At 43.7% G+C, this 23,501-nt stretch overlaps 1 protein-coding gene across 3 annotated transcripts in view; it reads left to right on the top strand.

Annotated features, from left to right (window-relative positions):
- Positions 1–23,501, top strand: part of Elmo1 (engulfment and cell motility 1) — a 447,896-nt gene that overhangs the window by 150,496 nt on the left and 273,899 nt on the right. For 2 of the 3 annotated variants that reach the window (XM_042695082.1, XM_042695081.1), the window contains exons 9-14: positions 2,236–2,335; positions 8,824–8,975; positions 10,550–10,628; positions 14,438–14,488; positions 15,316–15,438; positions 16,914–17,045. In XM_042695082.1, coding sequence (XP_042551016.1) covers positions 2,236–2,335; positions 8,824–8,975; positions 10,550–10,628; positions 14,438–14,488; positions 15,316–15,438; positions 16,914–17,045 — 637 coding nt within the window. Of the gene's footprint in view, positions 1–2,235; positions 2,336–8,823; positions 8,976–10,549; positions 10,629–14,437; positions 14,489–15,315; positions 15,439–16,913; positions 17,046–23,501 lie in introns of those variants that run through there. The other variant, XM_042695083.1, reaches the window with a different exon arrangement.

Here is a 23,501-nt window from a genome sequence, read left to right on the forward strand (position 1 = left end):
ATCCCAGGACTAGGCTAGCTCATTTTTTTCTCCAGTCTTCTTCTCTCTGAATGAAGATCACTATTGTCCTCACCACCATGATCATCATCCTCATGAATGGGGAGACTGTAGTGTTGGAGAATTCACTTAGAGCTTGATGTGGGGGCCCCTATGTGTGGCTCCAGAGATCACCACATAGCCATGTCTGTCCAGTGTGTATCCTCCCCTCTGGTCTCTGAATCACGGTCCTCCTCTGAGAGTCATCTCCCCTTGGATGGGCTTCTGCCAGTATCACGACCTTTGAAATAGAGCAGAATTTCAAAAATCATTTTATTTTGAGACTGGGTTGAGTAGAAGAATAGCAGGAAGGAATACTGTGAAGCTATTTTTTTAAAAGAAATACAAACCTAAATCCAAATCTGAATCTGTTAGCAGACTTTGTGATATAGCAATAATGGGATGTCTGATCCTCTAGATTAAAAATTGTAATGACTGGGCTGGGAAGGTGGCTCAGTGGTACAGCGCTTGCCTTGCATGCCCGAGGCCCTGTGTTCGATTCCTCATTACCACATAAGCAAAAAGAAAAAAGCTGAAAGTGGCACTGTGGCTCAAGTGGTAGAGTGCTAACCTTGAGCTGTAGAGCTGAGGGACAGTGCCCAGGCCCAGGGTTCAGGCCCCATGACCAGACCCCCCCCAAAAAAAAAATTACAATGTCCAGCTTCATTTTAAAAAAAGTAACTGCTGGGCGCCGGTGGCTCATGCTTGTAATCCTAGCTACTCAGGAGGCTGAGATCTGAGGATTGCAGTTCAAAGCCAGCCAGGGCAGGAAAGACCACGAGACTCCTATCTCCAATAAACCACTAGAAAATCAGAAGTGGCGCTGTAGCTCAAGTGGTAGAGCGCTCGCCTTGAGCTGAAGAGCTGAGGGACAGCGCCCAAGCCCAGAGTTAAAGCCCCATGACCAACAACAACAAAAAAAACTGAGTGTAGGAATCTGTATTATTGTATAATGTAGTATAGAAATCCTATAATTCTATCTGCTGGTAGAGAGATTCTTGATAGTTTGGAGTTACTATAGATGACGATGATGATGATGATGATGATGAAAATTTATGATAAGAGTGAAAATTTCTGAGATGTATAAATGACTAAGAATGTTTTTGAAATTGTAAGAACCTAGGATGAACCTCTGAGGAAAGTATTTTACAAAGATGGCTCTTCTTCCTCCTCAACATCCCCTCCCCTGCCTCCCCACCCTCTGGTCATAGGCAACTTTCCATTACTATAGTCAGTACATGACTAGGTTAACTTACCACCAGAGGTGATTTATTGTGGCTCACATTTTAGAGGTGTTAGCCTATGATGGGCTGGCCCTGTTGCTTTGTGTGAGGCAGCTCATTATGATGGACTGAAAGCCCTTACTCCATGGCCAGAAAGATAAAAAGAGTGATTCTAAGACCTATGCAAGGACGCACCCCCAGTGACCTAAAGATTTCCTACTAGGCCCCACCTCCTACAGTTTCCATTGCCTCTCACCAGAGCTGCACCTTGAACACACAGGACTTTGTGATTTACACAGACCATAGCATCCCCTAATTGCTCTGAATCTATAAACCACATATCAGACCCCCTAATGAATGATGGGATGAGCAAACCCAGTATATGGAATCATAATATAATCATCATAGATAGTCCCTGAAACCCATTAACTCAGGACAGGATGCTGGCCATTGTAACATCAAGGTGAATATGCTTATTTATCATGCTTAGCCATTTTTGTTAAAGTTATATACAGAGGCTCTGAATCCTTACCTAAGGGCTGTTATGCTAATTGAGTCATTTTGGATTATCCCTCTTGATTCTTCTGGCTTATAAAGGGAGCATTTAGGAACTTTCACTGACTGAGATGCTCCTTACTGAATACTGATATGCTACCAACTTTATTGAGTGTGCTACCTAAAGACTTGCCATTATTTACTTCCTAGCTGAGAGCACAGAGGCTCAGAGACGGCAAGTGAATTGCTCCGTGTTTCTCAGCTCCCTGGCTGGCGGCAAGCACCTGTCCCTTCCTGTCCTGTTTGTTGCCAGCCTGGCACTTGAGCTGTTGACTCTGCCCAGCTGCTGTCCAGTGGAGTGGGTCTGACTGCCCAGCTGCTTGTCCAGCGGTCTAGGTCTGCTTCCTAAAGCTGGCTCACTTGTGCACTTTCCCCACTGCCCAGCATCGACTCTGTGTTCCCCCGCCCCCATGTTTTACAGCTTTGGGGACATGCTGTCCTTCACGTTGACGGCCTTCGTAGAGCTCATGGATCATGGCATCGTGTCTTGGGACACGTTTTCGGTGGCGTTCATTAAGAAGGTAAATGCAAACTGCTTTCCTAGGCTCCCATCACCCCCTCCTTTCACAGGTACCATTCTCTGCTTTGAGGATTATTTTATCATTGTTTCCTTGGGTTATGTTAAAAGATAGGGGTGAGTGTGTGCATGAGTATGTTTTAACTAGGCCTATAAATGTGGGGCTCTGAACATTCTGGGTGAAAGTGACCTTTTGTCCCTGCAGAGAACATAAAATGTTGTGTGGATGAGAACCCAGAGTTAAGGGAAACTGTGTTGTTGCTAAGGACACAGTGTCTTCGGATGCGCTACGCATGGCTTCAGAACTCAAGAACTTGGCCGAGCTGCCATCTTCACTATCCATCCCCAACCCCATGCTCAGCGACAGGGAAAGAGGCAAAGGAAGCTGATGTCCAGCACTCATGGGCTTAATGAGGAACTGAGGAGGCTGAGGGTCTGGTTCAGGTGTCTTAGGTAGGGTCCTTCCTGCTGACTCATGGCCTTGGTGTAAGAAAGATTTCAGGTGTCAACCACTTGTTTTCCCCCCTCATTTAAGATAAACTTTATTCCTAATGATAACAATTAGCATTTTTCTTGAGTATACATTGACGTCAGAAAGAATGTAAGGCACTTCACGTCTGTGCCAGACTGGCAAGTTTTCTTTATTTTTTTTTTTTTTACAGTTTTTTTTTTTATTGTGAAAATACTGTACAAAGGGGTTATAGTTACATGAGCAAGGTAATGAGTACATTTCTTATCCAGCATTGTTGCCTCCTCCTTTGTTTTTCCCCTACCATCCCTTCCCTCCCACCTCCTCAGCGTAAATTGTAGTTTGTTTTTCGACATAGCGTCTTGTACATCTCATTGTTGCAAGGGGTCAAGCTGTATCCCTATTTAAACAATTTGTTTTTTCCCCTTCCCTCCCCAAATTATACCAACACCAAATACAGTGAAAACAGAAGTTAGACCGTGGGGGAGGGACATACAAAGCAACAAAAAAAAAATCATATGGTACCTTATAAATACGTTAGAAACACTAGCAAGGAAGAAAAAAACCACTTGTGTCCCTATCTTTGGGTTCATTTTGCTTAACATCATCTTTTCTGACCTTTTCTGCTTGTCCCAGACATATGCTAGTTATTGCAAATAAGGGAAACCTTGGGACCTATGTTTCTTTGGGGCTGGCTTACTTCTTAATATAATTTTTTCCAAGTCTTTCCCTAACAAATGGGGCGATGTCATTCTTTCTGATGGAGGGATAGAATTCCATTGTGTATATATACCACATTTTCTTGATCCATTCAACTACTGAGGGGCGTTTTTGACTGGCTCTTCTTTCCAAAGGAATCAGGTAGAAGAATGGGCAGAGATGGGAATGTGTCAAGTCAAAAACTTCACTTGAGAGCTGGGTTTCTTCAAATGATGGGAGAGCATGGCAGCTGCTCCATTTTCTAATGAAAATGGTTTGTCTTTACTGAAGTGAAATTTTCAGAAACCCACTTTAATTCTCAGGAAGCAAACTAAATTTAAAAATTGGATATATTTTTTAAAAGCAACTTGTTCCTGTTTCCTCATTTCCTTTGCCTTGCCACTTACAAAAAAAGTCTCTTATATGACTTTGAAAATTAGTCACTAGAAAATTACTTACAGTTTTTGGGTAAGGTTCACTTTTTATTCATTAGCTGGACCGTATTCAGCATCCTGACAGCCCCAGATTTGTGCTGGCCTCTATGTTTTAAATGGAGCTTTATCTCGACAAAAATAATTAGGAAAAGCACTGACAAAAGGTGCTTCTCTCTGTGATCTTGAGTTGGCTTCTGATCAATGCCAAGTTCAGAGTACTTTGGAGAAATATTGTTCTCCTTGCCAGCCCTCTCTCCATGTCTGTTCTCTTTGTTATGTGTGCATTTGGATTTGAGTTTACAAATTGTAGCTGCAAGAACTAACACCATTTCCTAAATGCCATGGAACATGGAAGCCCTTGATGCTAGTATATTGTAGTGTTTTTTTGTTTTGTTTTGTTTTGTTGTTGTTGTTTTCTGTGCTAGTCCTGGGGCCTAAATTCAGAGCCTGGGCTCTGTCCCTGAGGTTTTTTTTCCCTCAAGGCTAGCATTCTACCACTTGAGCCACAGCTCCACTTCCAGCCAGCCAGCCAGCCAGCCAGCCAGCCCGCCTGCCTGCCTGCCTGCCTGCCTGCCTCCCTCCCTCCCTCCCTCCTTCCCTCCCTTCCTCCCTTTCCCTCCTTTCTTTCCTTCCTTCCTTCCTCCCTCCCTCCCTCCCTCCCTCCCTCCCTCCTTTCTTTCTTTCTTTCATTCTTTCTTTCTTTCTATCTTTCTCTCTCTCTCTCTTTCTTTCTTTCTTTCTTTCTTTCTTTCTTTCTTTCTTTCTTTCTTTCTTTCTTTCTTTCTTTCTTTCTTTCTTTCTTTCTTTCTTTCTTTCTGTCCTCCCTCCCTCTCTCCCTCTCTCCCTCCCTCCCTCCCTCCCTCCCTCCCTCCTTCCTTCCTTCCTTCCTTCCTTCCTTTCTTTCTTTCTTTCTTTTTTCTCTCTCTCTTTCTTTCTCTCTCTTTCTCTCTCTCTTTCTTTCTTTTTCTTTCTCCCTTCCCTTCCCTTCCCTTCCCTTCCCTTCCCTTCCCTTCCCTTCCCTTCCCTTCCCTTCCCTTCTTTTCCTTTCTTCTCTTCTCTTCTCTTTTTCTTTTTCTTTCTCTGGTAGTTTAGTAGAGATAAGAGTCTCACAGACTTTCCTGCTAGGGCTAGCTCTAAACTATGATTCTCAAATCTCAGCCTCCTGAATAGTTAGGATTGTAGGAGTGAGCAACTGGCACCCTGCTATGGAGTTGCTTTTTAATGACTTGGCTACTTAGAATAAGGAAGGCCTGAAGAGAAAAGAAAGAAGACTTCCTGTGTTCTGAGTTGATTTTCCTCTAGCCAAGCATGGCCCTAGTACCTTCTCTTGGAAGGGAAGTTTCCTACGTATTCCCCTGAGACCTTTGTTTTGAGGAGGCTCTGGCTTGCTGGGAAGATCAGATGATTTCACTGCCTAGACAACATTTAGCCATTGAGCTTCAGTATTTTGTCTTCTAAAACTTGGAGAGATTTATGAACCTCAGCAAGATGGTTTAAAATCAACCATGCAGCCCCATGGTTCTCTTCTGCCTTGATAATGTATGAGAATTTTGAGATCTACTTCCTCAGCTTCTGAAAACTGACCTAAGTAATTCTCTGTTTGATTTCGGAATTACTTTGTTTTTCTTGTGGTTGGTGGTACTGGTTTTGAACTCAGGGTCTCACATTTGCTAGGCAGGCGCATTACTACTGGAACCATGTCCCCAGTCCCCCTTTCCCTGTTCGTTGTGTTTTAGACAGGGCCTAGCACTTTTTTGTTCTTTCTTTGTCTTGGCAGTGCTAGGGTTTCAACTCAGGACCTCCTATTTTCCAGGCAGGTCGCTCTACCACTTAGCTACTCAACCAGCTAAGGTCTTCCATTTTTGCCCAGGGCTTACCTTGGCTCACAAGGTGAGATCCTGCTACCTATGCAGCCATTGTAGCTGGGATCATATGGGTACATCACCATACACAACTCTTTTTGGTGAGGTGAACAGTTGAGCAGAGAGGAAACTGAAAAGATGGTGTTTTAGGAACCCAAGGATGCAATGGACTGGAGGGCCCATGTTGTGTGTATGTACCGTTGGAAATATCTCAGGATATTAGAGTACCACACAGGAATCAGGACACCTGCTCAAAAGGAATTCAGCGAGGTTTTTCTTCCACAGAAGGTCATGATGCTGTCAGGATGCCAAGTAAGCAAGTGGCGGGATATCTGCGCAGCTGTCTTATCTCTACTGTATGACAATCCTTGTTCATTTGGTCAGAACTTAGTGTCACAATCTTGAATGAATGATTAGTTTGCAAAGGGTTAAAAGTTTATCTGAGCCATCAACTGAGACCAGGACTCCTGACTGAAGCCAGAAGTTGTGAGGAAAACAAGGGAAGTGGCATAGTTAAAATAGCTTCTTGTGAGTTGGTAGCAGCTATTCTTAACATGGTGGTGCTTGTGTCCAGCAATCACTCTACAGAAAAGATTCCAACGACTACATCCACTGAATTTGTGCCCCAAAGAAAAATATCTCAAATGCATTCTCATGTTACTGGGGATATTAAGCACTTAATGAGTATGGATACTTGAAAAAGTGTGGCAGTTAGGAAGGGAAGAGTAAGACTACAATGATACTTTTTCATGCCATTTAATTTTTGGCCTTGTTGGAATAACCAAATGGAGCCATTTAGATACTGAGAATGCTTACTTCGAGTAATTCATAGTCAGTGCTTTTTAATCTGTCCCTGCTTTAAATGAAATACCTGTGGGTCTTGCTCATCTTGGTGTCTCTGGAGGACCTGCTGTGTGGAACCAGGAATGCTTATCACTGAGGGCTGGGAGTTGGTAGTGGGGGCTTGATAAAGTTAGCAACAGGTGCTCACGTGTGAGACCCCTGGATTTCTGTCACATCCAAATTCCATAAACAGAGGCAGGAAGGGAGCGAGCAATGAGGAAGAGCCCTTGGTAGAGAGAAAGTTAAGAAGTTCCGATCAGTGAACTTTCTTGTGGGTTTTTCACTTTCCTTATGCCAGAGTTAGGAATTATACTGGAACAAGTTGGGCCCTGGCGGCTCACACTTGTAATGTTAGCTACTCAGGAGATTGAGATCTGAGGTCACAGTGAGAAGCCAGTCCTGTCAGGAAAGACTTTGAGACTCTTCTCTCCAATTAACCATCAAAAAGCTGAAGTGGAGCTGTACCTCAAATGATAGAGCACCAGCCTTGAGTAAAAAGTGAAGGATAACATCCAGACCTTGAGTTCAAGCTCCAGTAGAGGCATAAAAATTTATTTTTTAAAAAAGAATTACATTGGAACAATGAAAATGAATGGAGGCGGCGGGGGGGGGGGGGGCGGATTCAGGCATTTACACTCTTCTTAGAAAAGATGTAATTTACATTAAAACCCAGGGCAGAGCATGATGGCCATTGGATTTTTGTCAGTAGGCTTCCCTTGGTAGGCCCTGTAGAGAGCTTGTTAAATTGCAGCAGATGTGAGGAGCAGAGCTGACACCTGCCTGGGACAATAAACACATTCGCAGGAGAAGAGCCAAAGCAGTGGTTTAAGGATTGTTAACATCCTCATGCCTTTCCTGCAGTTCCTGTAGTAAAATGATTGCCTTTTGGAACATGAAACCAGGCACACTCCTGTTTTTCTTCACCTCATTCTTTCTTACCTACTGAGGTATAAATGAAGTGAGGCAGGTGGGGTGTGGAGATCTGAGGTAGGCTCCTGTTTGGATCTGTTCCCCCATTCTGGCTCCCATATGGAGGGTGTGGACTGCAGACATGGGATGGTAGCTAGAATGGTGTGTGTACACTGGCATTTCACCCCTTTAGGGAAGGAGGGAGTCTGAGGGGAGGGCCTGATCGGACCACAGAAGGGGATAAATTTGTGTTTAAGTGGGACTCAGGGAGTGGTTACTTGTCACAAAATCATTATTTTAGCTTTTAAGAAAGCTATCATGTTGATACAATAATGGCCTTTTTAGTGTGGGTTGTCAACAGATTGTAGTAAATCTTAATGAGGTGTTTAAAATAAAACCTTTATGGTAACCACGTGTCTGGGCTGCCTTGCTCCATTATTGTAACCCTTCTCTTATTTTCCTTTCCTATTATATTGTGGTTGGTTGTAGTTAGGGATTCAAGGATTGATTTCCCCTTAGGGAATGCATTTGAGAACTTGGAACTATTACATTTTTTAGCACTGCTAATTTAAAGAGTTTTCTTTTTGCTACCTGTGGGAGAGATAATAATTTTTTTAACCCTAGAAGGAGAGGTTTTCTTCCTTCTTTTCTTTCTCCTCCTCCTCCTCCTCCTCTTTCTCCTCTTCCTCCTCATCTTCCTTTTCCTCTTCCTCTTCCCCCTCTTCCTCCACTTCCTCCCCCTCCTCTACTTTCTCATCTTTATAATTTGGAATAGCCAGCTGCTGAAAACTTGCCATTTGAATTGCATTGATGAGTGTGATTTGTATGTGAGGAATATATCAGAACATAAGAGTTGTGGATGGAATGAATGAATGAAGGAAGGAGCAGCCTGGGGAGGGGAGAGGAATGGCCATGCTTTACACTGAATTTATCCCCTCAGAGAAATGCGCCAGTCCGTGTAATGTACATGATAAAATTGTCTGCCTTGGAAAGCTGAAACTCAGAACACAATAGTCTGGGGGAAACCAGGCAGAATAATTCTTTGAAGATACCCAGTAAAGAAATGTCCAGTTATCAGTGATTGTAAGAAAGGTTTCTTTGTGTTTGGTAGGATTTCACCAATCTCAATGGTGACTGGGTCTATTTCTTGCTACTTTGAATTATACTCCATCCTTAGAATTTGATATCCTCTCTGAGTTCCTGATGTGCTTAATTTTTTTCCTCCTTTCCCTGTTGACTCTATGAGCCACCAATGATGTACTTCTTGGGTTTTCAGATAGCAAGTTTTGTGAACAAGTCGGCTATGGACATCTCAATCCTGCAGCGGTCCTTGGCCATTTTGGAGTCCATGGTGCTCAATAGCCATGACCTCTACCAGAAGGTGGCACAAGAGATCACCATTGGCCAACTCATTCCTCATCTTCAAGGGTAAGCATGCTGCTCTCCTGGGGAGAGGTTGTTATCTCTGGGGAGGGAGCTGTTCTCTTTGGAGAGGGGCTTCCCACAGACAGCCACAGAGATGCCTGCAAACTATTTTGTACTATTCTACTAAATATACAAACAAATATCCCTTTCCTTTTTTTTTTTCGGTTGTATTTACTGTACCACTTGAGCCATACCCCAACCCATTTTTCCTTTATCTGTTTTTGTTTTTGTTTTCAATAAAGTCTTGCATTTTTGCTCAGGCTGATCTTGGACAGTGATCTTCTTTCCTATGGCCTCTTGCCTAGCTGGGGTTATAGGTATGAACCACCAAGCCCAGCTTATTTGTTAAGATGTAGGAGTTGATGACTTTTTGTCTGTGTTGGCCACAAACCTTGGTCCTCTTGATCTCTACCTCCTGAGTAGCCAGGATTATAGTATGTCACCACACCTGGCAGCCTTGGTTTATGGTGAGTCATGCACCTCTCTCTCCCCTTACACTGACATGGCAAGGTGGCTTCTTATCCTTGAGGACTGCTTTGTCTGTCCTTGGCATTGCTCTGTCCATGGCCCCTTGCCCTGGGAAAACCTTCGGCTTTTAACCTGTCTTTGTGGCTATCAGTAGAGTTTTTCTTTTTCAGGCATAAAGCAATTTGTTCTCCTAAGTTCTTAACCGAGGGTGACCTAACTGTATAATGTTTTCTGTAATATCATGAACACCTTCAGAATTCATTAGAAATTTTATGCTAGACATTTTCAAGCAGTCTTCCCCCTCCCCCCCTTTTGATAGAACTGAACTAAGGCTTTATGCTTCTAAACAGTCTACCACTGAGCCACACTGTAACTCTTTACTAGGAATCTTTTATTGTAGTTATTTGAAGGAGTTTCATTTCAACCTGCCAATTTATTTATTTTATTTTTATTTTTATTTTTTTGGGTCCAGTCGTGGGGCCTGAACTCTGGGCCTGGGCACTGTCCCTCAGCTCTTCAGCTCAAGGCTAGTGCTCTACCACTTCAGCCACAGCGCCACTTCCGGCTTTTTTCTTTTTGCGTATGTGGTGCTGAGGAATCGAACCCAGGGCCTCATGCATGCAAGGCAAGTGCTCTACCACTGAGCCACCTTCCCAGCCCTCAACCTACCATTTATGAGCGTACAACATCTTGGTTTGTGTCACCTCTTCCATCTCTCCCAGCCCCACTCATCCCCTTAAGTTTTCTGGGTCCATCTTCACAAGTGTACATTGAAAATTGTGACTGTATTTACCTACCCTTCCTCTCTCTACTTAGCTTCCTTGTATTCCTGATATTAAACTGTCGGTTAATTGTTCAGAGGAGTTTCACCCCTGTACATATACTGCTCTCAGCACTGAGTGGTCACTCATAGCAGTTGTGCATCTGTTGTTTCCAGCTTAGGGGTGCTGGAAGTCTGCTCTCAGTGCTCACTACAGGTCTACAGAGGATCCTCCCTTTTCTTCTCCCTGTGGGAGGAGCCATGTTTCTGTGTAATGATGAGGTTTATTATGGCCTCCCTCTGGGCTGGTTCACCTCATCTGAGTTCTTTTGCCGTTTTAATTTTGTAGAACCGATCAGGAAATTCAAACCTATACCATCGCTGTCATCAATGCACTCTTCCTGAAAGCTCCTGACGAGCGCAGACAGGTGAGCTGTGTTGCTTCCGTTTTTGTGTCCAGGGTTGGGAAGTGTTTGTGCAGAGGATGTCTTCTCCTTCCTCTCTGGGGGTCTTGGAGGGCTGCTTTGTGGCTCTGGCTCCTGCCATGTCACCAAGCAGGGTGTAGGGGAGGGAGGAGGTAGAGACTTGGGTAAGCCATTGACTGAAACGAGTGTTTGGCCCTAAGAACCCTTCCCTAAAATCTCAGAGCACACAAAGATGGGAGCCTGGCTGATGTGATGGCCTCTGAGGTGGAAGCCCCCAGGGTCTTCTGTCATCTAGTCATTTACCAAGGCCAGGGAGGTGTCGTCCCCATTCTTCAGAGGTGTCCTGCCTGCTCAGGAGAACAGTAGATGGGAAAGCGAGAGAACGAGAGGGGGCAGCTGAAGATGATGCTTGCGGTGGAGATCACCATGCTCATGTATGAGAGGTGCTCTTTGCTTGGTCCTAGATCTTCTGACCCTTAGGGTCATGGGTGGGGGAACTGAGCCGTTCATTTGTATCTTTGTGTATAGAGGGGAGGGAGAATCCCTTAAAGGTACACAGAAAAAACCTAACTTTTGGTGTTCTTTGGACTATAAATTCTTTGATTCTTTCTCAAGTAGGGGGAAGGAACAGAATAAAGAGTTTTGGTATGTTTTGGAATTTAGCTTAGTCCTCAAAGACCATTAATTTTTTTTTAAATTCTACCTGTATAACATAGAATGTGTTACCCTGACCACAGTTCACTGCCATAGGAGAGTTCACTAGGAAGATCATGGCATCTGCCAGGAAATTTTTCACAAGAGTGTAGAAAGCTAACCTGCTACTCAATGCTGTGCATAGAATCAGACTTTATTTATCCTATTTATCTTATCTTCATGTTTCCAAGGATTTTAATATCAGTTATTAAAAGTGAGGGATTCTGATTTGTTTTCCATTTAGGATTGTTGGTTCATTTCTAGGAGTTACATTTCCATGGTTTTATTATTGTTTTGTTTTTGTTTCCCTGCCTTTCCAAGCTCTGCCACTTGAGCCATATCTTCACTTCTAGCATTTTGCCAATTATGTAAAGATAAGAGTCAATGGGATTTTTCTGCTCAGGCTGATTTTATACTATGATTCTCACATTTCAGACTTCTAAATAGCTTGGATTATAGGCATGAGCACAGGCATTTGGCTGTATTTGTGGTTCCTAAAATTTAATTATATTTTTAGTTAAAAGAGTTGGTTTAAAAAAAAGTAAAAAAAAGAAAGACCGAAAGGAAAGAAGTGTGAAAGCTTCTTTCATTACCTTCCCAAAGAGAGACTTGCTACAATTTTGTAGTACCCATGTACTTTCCATAGCTGTGGGTCATCCTGCTTTGTTCTATGCAAATATTTGCCTACTTGTGTCTTTTGTTTTGTTTGTTTTTGGCCCGAGACCAGGACTCGAACTTGATATCTAGTTCTTTTGTTCAGCGATGTTCACTTTCTACCAATAGAGCTACTCCCCCAGCCCAGAGTTTTGTTTGTATTTTTAACCAACACTCGGCATACTACATGTACTGTCTTTATAGAAAATTGCTGTTAAGATTAAAACTATGTTGTAGACATCATTCCGTATTGGTGTATCTATCTATATATTTATATGTTTCAGTGCTATGAAAATCTCCCCATGGACTCTCATGTTTACTCAAACTGTTCCCTAAGACAGATATCTCTCATGTTCACAAAGATACCTCTGTTTTCTCTCTGTTCTAGCTTCTGTTTCTTAGGAGAGTACTATCAAATATTCACTTGTTCCTTAATGAAATATTTATTGTCATCTTCTGTTTGCTGAATATCATGCCTGGAACTTGGGATACAAAGAAGCACATGGAGTCCACTGTGCCCCCAAGAACACACAGTCTTATGCATATATATGTATATATATTTTTTGTAAGTAGATAGTCAATGACTAGTAGATGCTGGACAGGAAAAAGCATTCTAACTATTGGTGACTGTCTTGTGGCTGACTATGTCTATCTGTAATTATATCTACATTTCTATCATTTCAATGTTATAAAATCATATTAACCTATAGATGAAATAGGAACACAAAGCATATTTTTTATTTTCTTTTTTTGGTGACTATTGGGCTGCACTTTTCATTTGCAAAAGGAATACAATGTTTATAAAAAGCAGTATTGGAGATATATGTATAGAGGTCCTTTCGGTCTTTTGTGTGTTACCTGCTCCAAAAAAAAATCAAACCTAACCAAGCCAGATCATCCCTCACCCAAGAGCTACTGTATTTAGCTGGGGAAGAATAATGTAGTAGAGATGGCCGATGGTGTTTTCTGGGCTTGCCTTCAGCTTGTGTCTCAAGATGTGGTTGCCTTTGCTTTCTTGCTTTTGAGGGCAGGAAGATGACCTGATCATGGATTTCCATTTCTATGTCTTCTGTTCCCATATAACTGTAAAAGGTGTTCACAGGCCTCCCTAGGCAGTGGGTTGGCAGGGCATTGCATCAAAGCTGCCAACAGCTCTGAATTTCCATCCCTTCTTCTCTCTTGCTTGCTCTCCTTTCTGTGGTGGCATTGGCGCCGTTAGGTTGATGTAGACAACAATGTTGACATCCTTGAGTGTCCTCTGACTGTAAGTCACCCATGTTCCCTCTGTGGACCCTGCTGTCTCAGTCTGCCCTCATCCATCCTGCCTGTACCCCCTGCATCCCCTCAAGTTCCTTTCCTCATGTTCTTCGCTGCCCTGGCTTTCTGTACATTTATTTGCACCTTAGTAGATATCATAGTTGTTGTTTTTCATTATAGCTTAGTTTCTTCTCTATGCAGTACAACTCGTAGCACCGAAAAAAAAAATCCCCAGCACAGATTGGCATTCTAGTGTCTTCCTGCATATGAGCAGTATTTTGACTTTTTCTTAGTGTGTCCCAAGGCTGTGGCTTGACTATGAAATTTCTCCCTTATTCCTTCCAAAGAGGGCCTGTGAATCATTTCATTTCATAAAAACATCCTCAAGTACTCTGCTGAGGACAGGAGAGGCTGGAGCACAACTTATATCATGCAGAAGCCAAGGGAGAATTCCACAGCATCACATCTGGCCAGATATTTGTCCATCTGAAACCCCATGTGGTTCATTTGCATACCTTGCTGATCCAGCTCTGGGGTGTATGCCATTTGCCCTTGGTTCTGCACTCAGGTAGATGAACTTGCTTTTAGGTGAGTTAGGGATTTTAGGATGATGGTTCTCCAACATCAGGATGTCCTTGCTGTGGGTGTGTGTTGTCTGGTCATCTTCATACAATCTAAGAAAAGCGGGTACAGGGTCCTTCCTCTACCCACTCAACAGCTCAAAGCTAGCTCTTTACCACTTGAATCACACCCCCACTTCTTCTTTTTGCTGGTTAATTGGAGATAATTCCAGTCTCCTGGGGCTGGCTTTGAACCGGATTCTCAGATCTAAGACATCTGATTGGCTGGCCAGAATTACAGGTATGAGCCATTGGTGCCCAGCCTCTGATATACTTTTTGAGTGGAAAACCATTAGTTTCTGGAGAGTAATTTTTCTAGAAGGAAAAAAATTCCATATATATATGTATATATATGTATTCATATATATATACATATATATATATGCCTTTGTACTTGGCTTTTATAATCCAAATGGAATATCCAGCCTTATCATGGAATACTAGTGCCTTCCAAGGCCACAGTTTTCTAAGAAATACTGCTGATATCCAGGCCCTGAAGCACACAGGAAGAATGGCACTTGGTTGTGTGGAAAAGCATGCCTGTCTTTCTAACCAAAGCCTTTGTGTGGGGGTGTTTTTCTTCCCCAGGAAATGGCAAATATTTTGGCTCAGAAGCAGCTGCGTTCCATCATTCTAACAGTGAGTACCTAACTGGGGAGGAAGGGCCTGGTGCAACTTTAGTGTCCCTTCTGTGACTGATCTGCACTTTGTTCTCCACTGTTTGGTGAAGGGTAGGGCTAGGAAGGAGGGAAGATGGTGGGCTCTGGGAGTCAGAATCAACATTTCTGTCCCACAGGAAGCGTCCTTCATAGTGGACCTACTGTAGGAGTAAAAATGACATGATTGGGCCTCTGGGCTGGAGCCCGCCTTCCTGTGGTGGTTTTCTACACATACGGTTTAGCTTTGCAAGGAAAGGAATCAGAACTCCACAACTTCTAATACCTAGCACCATGGTGCTGCCCCAGTTTTTCTGGGGGAAAGCAGTTTACTTTTCACTGAGTTGTGAGCTGGAGATTCAAGCACTGAGACAGAGGTAGCTCCCTGTGCCATGATGGTGTTGGCTTCTTGGCAGCGTTCCTGCACTGAGTTTGCTTCTGTAGGGTGGGAACAAGGTTGCTTTAGTTCTTGGAAGTTGGATGCGTGGGTAGGGGACTATGATGGTGGTGACACCATTTGCCCCTCTGTGACCTGGGGGAGCCAGGGCCCGACCCTTTCCTTTAAGAGCCTCCCCACCCTCTGTTTCCTCTTCTGCATACAGTTGATCTTTTCCTGCCTCTGAGTCATCAGGGAGAGCTCTGAGCTCACATGTATGTTGGCTTTCCTTCTGAAGGGTGAGCCACCAGGCTTCATTCCTGGTTGCATCTAGATGCAGACTGCCCAGCCTCCACTTGGGCCTGTTGATGATGTTTAGTTTGTGGTCTGCCCTTTCTTTTTTTGGTAAGTATTTTAACAAAGTATTCCTGCAGCATGTCATCCGTGCCCAGCGGGCCATCAACAACGAGATGGCCCACCAATTATATGTTCTCCAAGTGCTCACCTTCAACCTCCTGGAAGACAGGATGATGACCAAAATGGACCCCCAGGATCAGGTGGGTGTGCATGTAACAGCAGTAACATGTGACAAACAGAAAGTGCAATGCCACCAGCCATCTTTCTGCTAGCTACTCTGAATCCTGGAGTTTGTGAGGATCCTATAAGTATTGTATTACTTTCTTAGGGCTTGGGGATATGGCTTCTCAATATAGGTGAATACCTATAGATAATAAAACCAATTGATCATAGCTGGGTGCTGATGGCTAACAATTGTTATCCTAGATAGGAAGCTGAGATCTGAAGGGCCTGGTTCAAAGCTAGCCAGGCAGGAAAATCTGTGAGACTCATACCTTCTATTAACTAGCAAAAACCTGGAAGTAGAATAGCTCGAGTATAGAATGGAAGCCTTGAGTGAAAAAGCAAAGTAAGAGCATGGGGATTTGAGTTTGAGCCCAGTGCTAGCAATAAATAAAGGCCTCCATTAGGCCCTGAACATGCATGTGGTTTTTTGTTTGGTGAATAAGGGAGTAATTTTAAAGTGGAAGCTCACTGGCACTGAGTATATTCACATTGTTATGAAAACATTACCAGGTATCATCAGGCAAAACTGAATTTCTGGGTCCCCTAAACAATAACTCCATTTGAGCTATCCTGCAACCCCTGGCCAGCTTGCTCCATTTCGCTTCCTGTTGCTGTGGTGTGGCTACACAGAAGTATTCTAGGCAACACTTGTCACCTATTATCTGCCTTATTTCACTCCACCTAGTACCTTTGTCCTTGTGGTCACAATTTTTGTGTGCTGTTCCTGACGTTTTGTGCTCAAGGCTAGCACCCTATCAATTGAGCCTCAGCTCCACTTCTGGCTTTTTTGGTGGTCAACTGGAGATAAGAGTCTCATGGACTTTCCTACCTGAGCTAGCTTTGAACTGCTATCCTCAGATCTCAGCCTCGTGAGTAGCTAAGATTACAGGCCTGAGCCACGGGCACTATGGAATTCTGTTCCTGCTGTATGTGATTGTCATGTGCTCATCCATTTACTATGGATGGACAAGGAAGGGCACAGGGGTTGGTTCTTCTTTGGGATCTTCCTTTTATTTTGGTTTCCTGTTAGTTTTGATGATGTGTCCTTGATTAGTGGAGTAAAAGATCCATTGCGACTGCAGAACTGCTCACGGGCCTTGTGAGCCTCTTGCTTTGTAGGTAGCAGTGGGCCCTCCCAGACTCTACCTCAGCCTACGCCCCTCACTTCCTCCCTTCCCAATTAGGACCTCATCTAGGCCAGGCCCCTGGAACTGGTTACCAATATTCCACATGAGATGGCAGCTGGGGTCACTGGAGAGATGCCAAGCTTGAGAAGCCGGGGGAGGGGCAAAGGGCAAAGTGTGCTCAGCTCTCCTTTAGAACATGGCATGACTTTTATCTGGTTTTCTTTTACTCTAAAGCATGATTCATTTGGACCCTGGGGGTGAAGAAAAAGAGAGTTGATGTCACTGCGCAATGACAGCAGATTCCTCTCCCTCCCTCATTCTAGGCTCAAAGAGACATCATATTTGAACTTCGAAGAATTGCTTTTGATGCGGAGACTGAACCTAATAATAGCAGCGGCAGCGTGGAGAAACGCAAGTCCATGTACACCCGGGATTACAAGAAACTTGGCTTCATTGTAAGTGAGTTCTCTCCTTCCACTCCCCGGGTGACCTCAGCCGCTGCCACAAGCGTGTGGTCCTTGTGTGCTCTGTAAAATCGCTTCCACATTTCCAGATGTTAAATAGCATCACGTGGCAGTTTCTTCTGGCTGCAGGGGATGGAATAAGTTGCACAAGTGTGAGTGAGTGCTGCATTTGTTTACTCGGTGGTGATTAAGTGTAGCCAAGAATAATCAGTCTGGAACGCATTGGCTTTCCTCAGACCTGCTCCTTCCGATGGGGCTGAGGGATGGAGACAGTTCTGGATGCGTCTTACGATTTGTTGTGGAACTGAATAACTTACACACGTCAAGTCCACATCAGAATCCAACCCGGAGTCTCCTGGAATGTATGTAACACATCACTAGATTTGTACAATTTATGTTTTCCTGAGAGCTTTGTCTTGCTAAAGACACCAATATGGTTGTTATCCTTTGGGCGTTTTTGTTGTTGATTGTTTTTTTCAGTCTGTGAATCTGAACCTAAGGTGTCCAGTACAGACTCTTTTTTTCCCCTCAATAACACCACTTTATGCATGTTATAAAAACTTTACAGGAATGTGCCTCTACTGCTTGACTTCTGTACTTTATAATTTGTCAGACTTTTTACTTCACATATATGTACATAAAGTAAATCTTATTTTTATATACATAAACTATATATGCATACATATATGAAGTATAAATTTTATATATAAAGTACAACTTCCGCCCTATAGTTTACTTTAAACCACTGTCTTTTGAAAAGGCTTAAATCATAAGAAAAAGTTCCATGCACTTACACATGTAGTTGGCATGTCTGAGAAGTCTTCTTTTATTTATGTCTGTCTCCATTTCTAACTGTTCTGATTTTCCCTAAATTTCTTATGGCGTGACGTACTCTGTCAGCTTTTGTTTCTGAGAGTTTCTTTATCTTTTCTCTTGAAAGTTAACTAAACTTGAAAGTTACTTTCTCTGCACATAAGATTCTAATTTGAATCCCTGCTTCCCCTCTCCCTCCCCTCCCCTGAAAATGTTGCCCTACTGTCTTCTCACTTGCTTTTGATGAGAAATATGCTGTTCTCCTGTTGCTATTTTCTGCTGCCCTCAGAATCCCTGAGGGGCTTGATTATGATCACTTTTGGTGTCTTTTCCTTTGCCCCCAACCTGACCCACACACATGTTGTGTGCTTAGATCTGTGTGTTCATGGTTTTCATCAAGTTTTTTGAAATTTTAGCTTTATTCAATTTTTTTGCTTCTCTCTTTGAATAGAATCCTTAACTTTTTTTTTTTTTTTTTTTGTAGCAGTCCTGGGGCTGTGTGCTGTCCTTAAGCTTTTTTTTAATTTTTTCTGACTCAGTGTTTTGAAACCACCTACTCATCTGCAATTACAGTACTGCACCCATTATTTATGCACACATAACCCTGATCACATTATTAGGATGACTTTATAAAACTCATTTTTATGATAAATATTTTCAAAGCTTTCCATAGGGCTCAGTTGCTTCCAATAAGCATCTAGTAATTCCATGGTCAAACTATATCAAAATCCTCTCCTTAGTACCTCTTTAGTTAAGAGTTGTTAAGTTTGTAGTGTTAGTCTCAATGTCCTTCCTAATAAGGGATTTTTTTTTTTTTTTGACGACATACTCAGCTTTTTGGCTTGCCCTGCAATGATACTCTGACATCATTTTTGTTCTATCATATCCTGTATTTTGACCTGGGAGTTCCATTTGACTGTTTAGTTGAATTGAAGTTAAAAAATGCTGGTGAATAGGGTCATGACTGACAGGACAGGTGCAGATTTGTGATGATGACCAAGCTGTTCTTGCTCACCTGACAGAGCTCTTTCCCAGACATTTAGCCTGGTGAAGAAGGGACTTCACTCCCCTGCCTTCTAAGTTTACTTTTGTGTCCTGAGCAAGGCATGTCTAAATTCCCTGGAAGTTTGCATAATCCATATTCTTCAAGTCAAATTTCCAGAGAGAGATCAAGGCCTGTGCATTTCAGAACCACTCCAAAGTGATTTTGCTGCCCTCTTCTGGTGCATGGGTGGCCTTTGGGTTCCTCTGTGCTGCTGTAGGTCCACTGTCCTCCTTCTGCCACTGCTTTGATTTCTCACGAACTATGCCAAAAATGTCTGCCATTTTCAGGGCTGATTGTATTTCTGCTCTAGTCCTTCGTGATTGGCAGCAGAGAGCAGAGTCATAGGGAAAGGAGGGTGTGAAGATCGAACAGGCCTAGGCTTGTAAATGGGAAGGGGCTAGGGAGTGGGTAAGATAGCTCTTTTTATTTCCAGACTTGGTCCTTGTATAAAATCACCAGTTTCTACCATGAGTCAGTGTGGCTCTGTCTATGTCAGATGACTCTTACTTAGGGTGTTGGGACATCTCTGTCTCTGTTTTCTATGCCAGGAGGGTGCCCTGTCTCATGAGTGCTGAATGAAGAGCGATGTAGCATTTCATTGGACATCGACTTGGTCTGGTTTTCTGGCCTGTAGAATAATTTGAACCTCTAATGTTGTGGGTGTGGCTCAAGTGGTAATGGTGTGGCTCAGGCAGCAGGGGGCATGGCCTAAGTGGTAGCTAGCCTCCCTAGCAAGCAAACATGAGGCTCTGAGTTTACAACCAGTACTTCCAGGGGGTGGAGATGGGAGGGGTAGAATTTGTAGGACTAATTCTCCCCTTCCCCCCCAACACACACTTTCCTGCAACAACTTGTAAAGTTATTTTGGAAAAAAAGTAGAACTCAAACGGACAATAACCAACAGGAGACATAGGGTTTTCTTTTTAAAATCATTATTACTATATATGATAGTCTTTCAGTTTAGATTTTTAGTTTAGATATTCATGATGTTCTTTTAGCTTTTAATTTTAGAACTTCCCCAAGGCCAAGATCTTGCATCAGACAGTTGAGAAACTGGAAGGACTGTTGATTAATGATTTATAGGGCAGCAAGCCAATAACTCTAGAAAGCTGCTTTCACTTTTACACACCCAGCCAGGCAAACCTTCTTAAGTACTAGGAGCAAACTCATGTGCTCACTCTGCCACCTACAGGCCATGTGACAGAAACACTGTCAGCTGGCTCAGGACAGGCGGGGGCACCCTGGAATTGTACACAGAGTTCTGCCTGATTCTCTGTTCACCAAGCAAGATAACCTTGCCTATTTCCACTCACTGTCCTGGTTGGAGATTAGTGATTCCTTTTGAGATTTGCATGATGTTGTTTTCCCTCCAAGCAGGCTTGGGAGTCCAATGGATCTAGATTGAAATTTTAGCTGTCTCCCTTCTGGCCTATGGGCCAGTGGTCTGTCCTCAACCTGTGTGCCCTTCGCTTTCTTCAGCTGTGAAACTGGCAACAACTTTGTGAGTTTAGGATCATTGGAGACCTTGTGAGATTGTGGACTAGTGGCCAGCATAGGGCCTGGGCCTAGGGAGTACTTGGCTGATGGTCCTCACTCCAGGGAGCACTTGGCCAGTGGTCCTCTTCACTCCAGGGGATACTTAGCTGATGGTCCAACTCCAGAGAGCACCTAGCTCATGTTCCTTCTCAACCCAGGGAGCACCTAGTCCATGATCCTTCTCGTTCCAAGGAGTACTTAGCCGATGGTCTTTCTCACTCTGAGGAGCACCTAGTCAATGTTCCTTCTCATTTCGGGGAGTAGTTAGCCGATGGGCCTCCTCACTCTCAGGAGCACTTAGCTCATGCTCCTTTCCACTTCTTCTCTGGGAGCACACATTAGAAAACCCACAGGTAGCTTTTGGATTTGCTCAAAGTGGAAGTGAGCATCTCTCCCCAAGGCAGGGGCAGTTCATCAAAGGAGATAAACAAATAGATTTGGCTGTGGGAGGGAGGGAAAGATAATGGAGAATGTTAAATTCAGAAGGGTTTGAGATATGCAGTCAGTCCTCCTGACTCACGGATTCCTGTACTTGCAAATTCCTCTACAAAGAAAATGTTTGTAATCCCCCAAATGCATAAATTTTAGCTACCTAGACTTCCAGACCCTTGAGTGATCTGTAGGAAATGTCTGCATGGGACCATCAAGTGTAGCATTTGAAGTCAGTTATTAAGCCCAAGGTTCCCTTGGGGGACTGGGTAGAGGGTTTCAGACATGCAGAGGCTGCTGTGTGGTTCATGCTGGGGAGCGCCTTGCACATGCAGTGAGAGCTTTCTTGTCTTGGGAGCTTGATCTCAGGATTGGCTGCCTCCTCCATGCTTCAACTGATCACATGCTCATTTGAAATGCTGCAGACCTAGTTCTAAGGAGATCTAGCTTGGTACCGTCTGGCTTCATTGACAGATAACACTGACCTGAAATTAAACAGCCACCAGGTGGTGCAAGAGCACAGCCATTAGACCTTGGCCCAGTGCTGGCTGGGGTGCCTGCTCCATTGTAGGCTGTCCTGGGAGCCTGTGGGGTTTGAAATTGAGGGATCCACTCATGGGCCTCAGAGTCTCCTGCATCAGTGTCTATTTGGAATTAGAAGCATTCCAAGGTGCGGGGATGAGGGAGGCGGTGGTACCCATTCAGTGGAGTGTGCCTCTTCTTCCCTCTCCTAAATCTCACGCCCAGTGACTTCTCTTATGCTGTTGTTGGAAGCCTTATAAGCATGGCATAGCCCATCAAGTAGGCTTTCCAGGATGAGCTAGTGTATCGAAGACCTATTTGAACATTAAGTATTGAAAACAACAAAAGTGAAAACATATTTGAGGATTTAAAAGTTTGCATAGTTGAGTATATTAGCTCCCACTTTTAATCCCAGCTACTAGGGAAGTTAAAGATGAGAAGATTATGTGTCAAGGCCAGGTTGGAGAAAAAAAATCAGTGAGACCCTATTTCAACGCTAAAAGTTGGCCGTGGTGCCCTGGGCCTCTCATCCCAGCTCCATGAGCGGCACGAGTTGGGGGATTGATATCTGAAGCTTGAGAGTAAAGCAACACCTTGCCTGAAGACTAAATGAAACAAAAAAGAACTGGAGATATAGCTCACATACTAAGGGGCCTGCCTGGCAAATGTGTGAGGCCCTGAATTCAAACTATGGCACAAATAAGCAGGTAATGAAAAAAGTCTAGTCCAAATGTATACCAGTGATGGCTTAGAGAGATCAGGCTGGTAAACGGAGTCACAGTGAACCAGAGTTGCTGACAGGGAATACTGGGTGTGAATTCTGGTGGTCGTATTGGAAAGTAAGTAGCGACTTGCACGCTGTGTGTGTAAGTGTGTCATATCTTTCTTGGGTGTTTTTGGTGTCACTGTGCAGGTCATGGTACTCTGTCTGTTTGGTTTCATATGTGTTGACTGCAGGTGTCTGAAATGTACAGCCACAGGAAGTTGTAGCCAGTAGGAGAAAGGAACTTTGGAACTGATGTCCAGCTTTACTTCCTGTGGTTGGACCCTGCTGGATGGACTGTGGCCCAGGGCTCTCATGAAGCCAGGATAGTGTCAACATATTTCCTAATGATGCCAATGGGGAAATCAAAAGTGCCACAGGTCGGATCAGGCCTGGCGTTGTACAAATCTGTACTCCCAGCTACCAGAAAGGCAGATATGGGAGAATTACCAGGCAAAAAAGTTAGTGAGAGCCTGTCTCAAAGAACAAGCCGGGAATGGCGATTCACATCCATAATGCCCAGAGGCACAAGTAAATGGATCATGGTCCAAGTGTGAGACCTTATCTAAAAAAATAACTAAAGCAAAAAGAGATTAGAGGGGGTGGTAGGGTGCCTGGCTAGCAATCACAGGCCCTGAATTCAAAGCCCAGTAACACACACACACACATTTACACAATACATGCATGCACATAGATGCATGCATATACACAGTACACACAAGCACACATGTACACATCTATACACATGTACACACGTGCAGATGCATGCACACTCATACATGCATACACACATATATATGTGCCCACACAAGTTCTATTTAGAATATTTACAGATTTTTTTCCCCCTTGACCCATCTTTGCTGTCTAGCTGCCCTGGGAATGTCTGTTCCTATGTGGGGCAAGTAGCTTGCAGCCTCATTGTCCACTCGCAGTGTGAATACTCTGGATGTAGCTCACCTGGCCTGCAGTGCCCTGATGGCAGCTTCTGTCTGGTGCTTTTGCCTTTGTGCTGTGTTGATTCTCCTCTTACCCAGCAGGGGTAGGGTACGAAGAACACGGGAGAAACAGGAGAGTGGAAGGGTTCCATCCCAGAAACTCCCACAACAACCTGTGTGTCCTGCAGAGGGGACACTTGGATAACTGTGGTTTTGAAACATTCGATATTTTTACAGGAAATACTTGAAAGGACTTCTGAAAACTTGTTACAGTTCATTGCTGGGATGATACTCGAGTTCCATTCTCCTAGGGTTTGTTTTTTTTTTTTTACAACTGTGATTAATTTCAACTCCAGATAGAACCAGTCTGAGCTGGTTATTGAAAATGAGATGTGTAGATCCCC

This window comes from Dipodomys spectabilis, unplaced genomic scaffold (assembly GCF_019054845.1).
Source record: "Dipodomys spectabilis isolate Male_0828 unplaced genomic scaffold, ASM1905484v1 ptg000178l, whole genome shotgun sequence".
Classification (NCBI taxonomy): Eukaryota; Metazoa; Chordata; class Mammalia; order Rodentia; family Heteromyidae; genus Dipodomys; species Dipodomys spectabilis.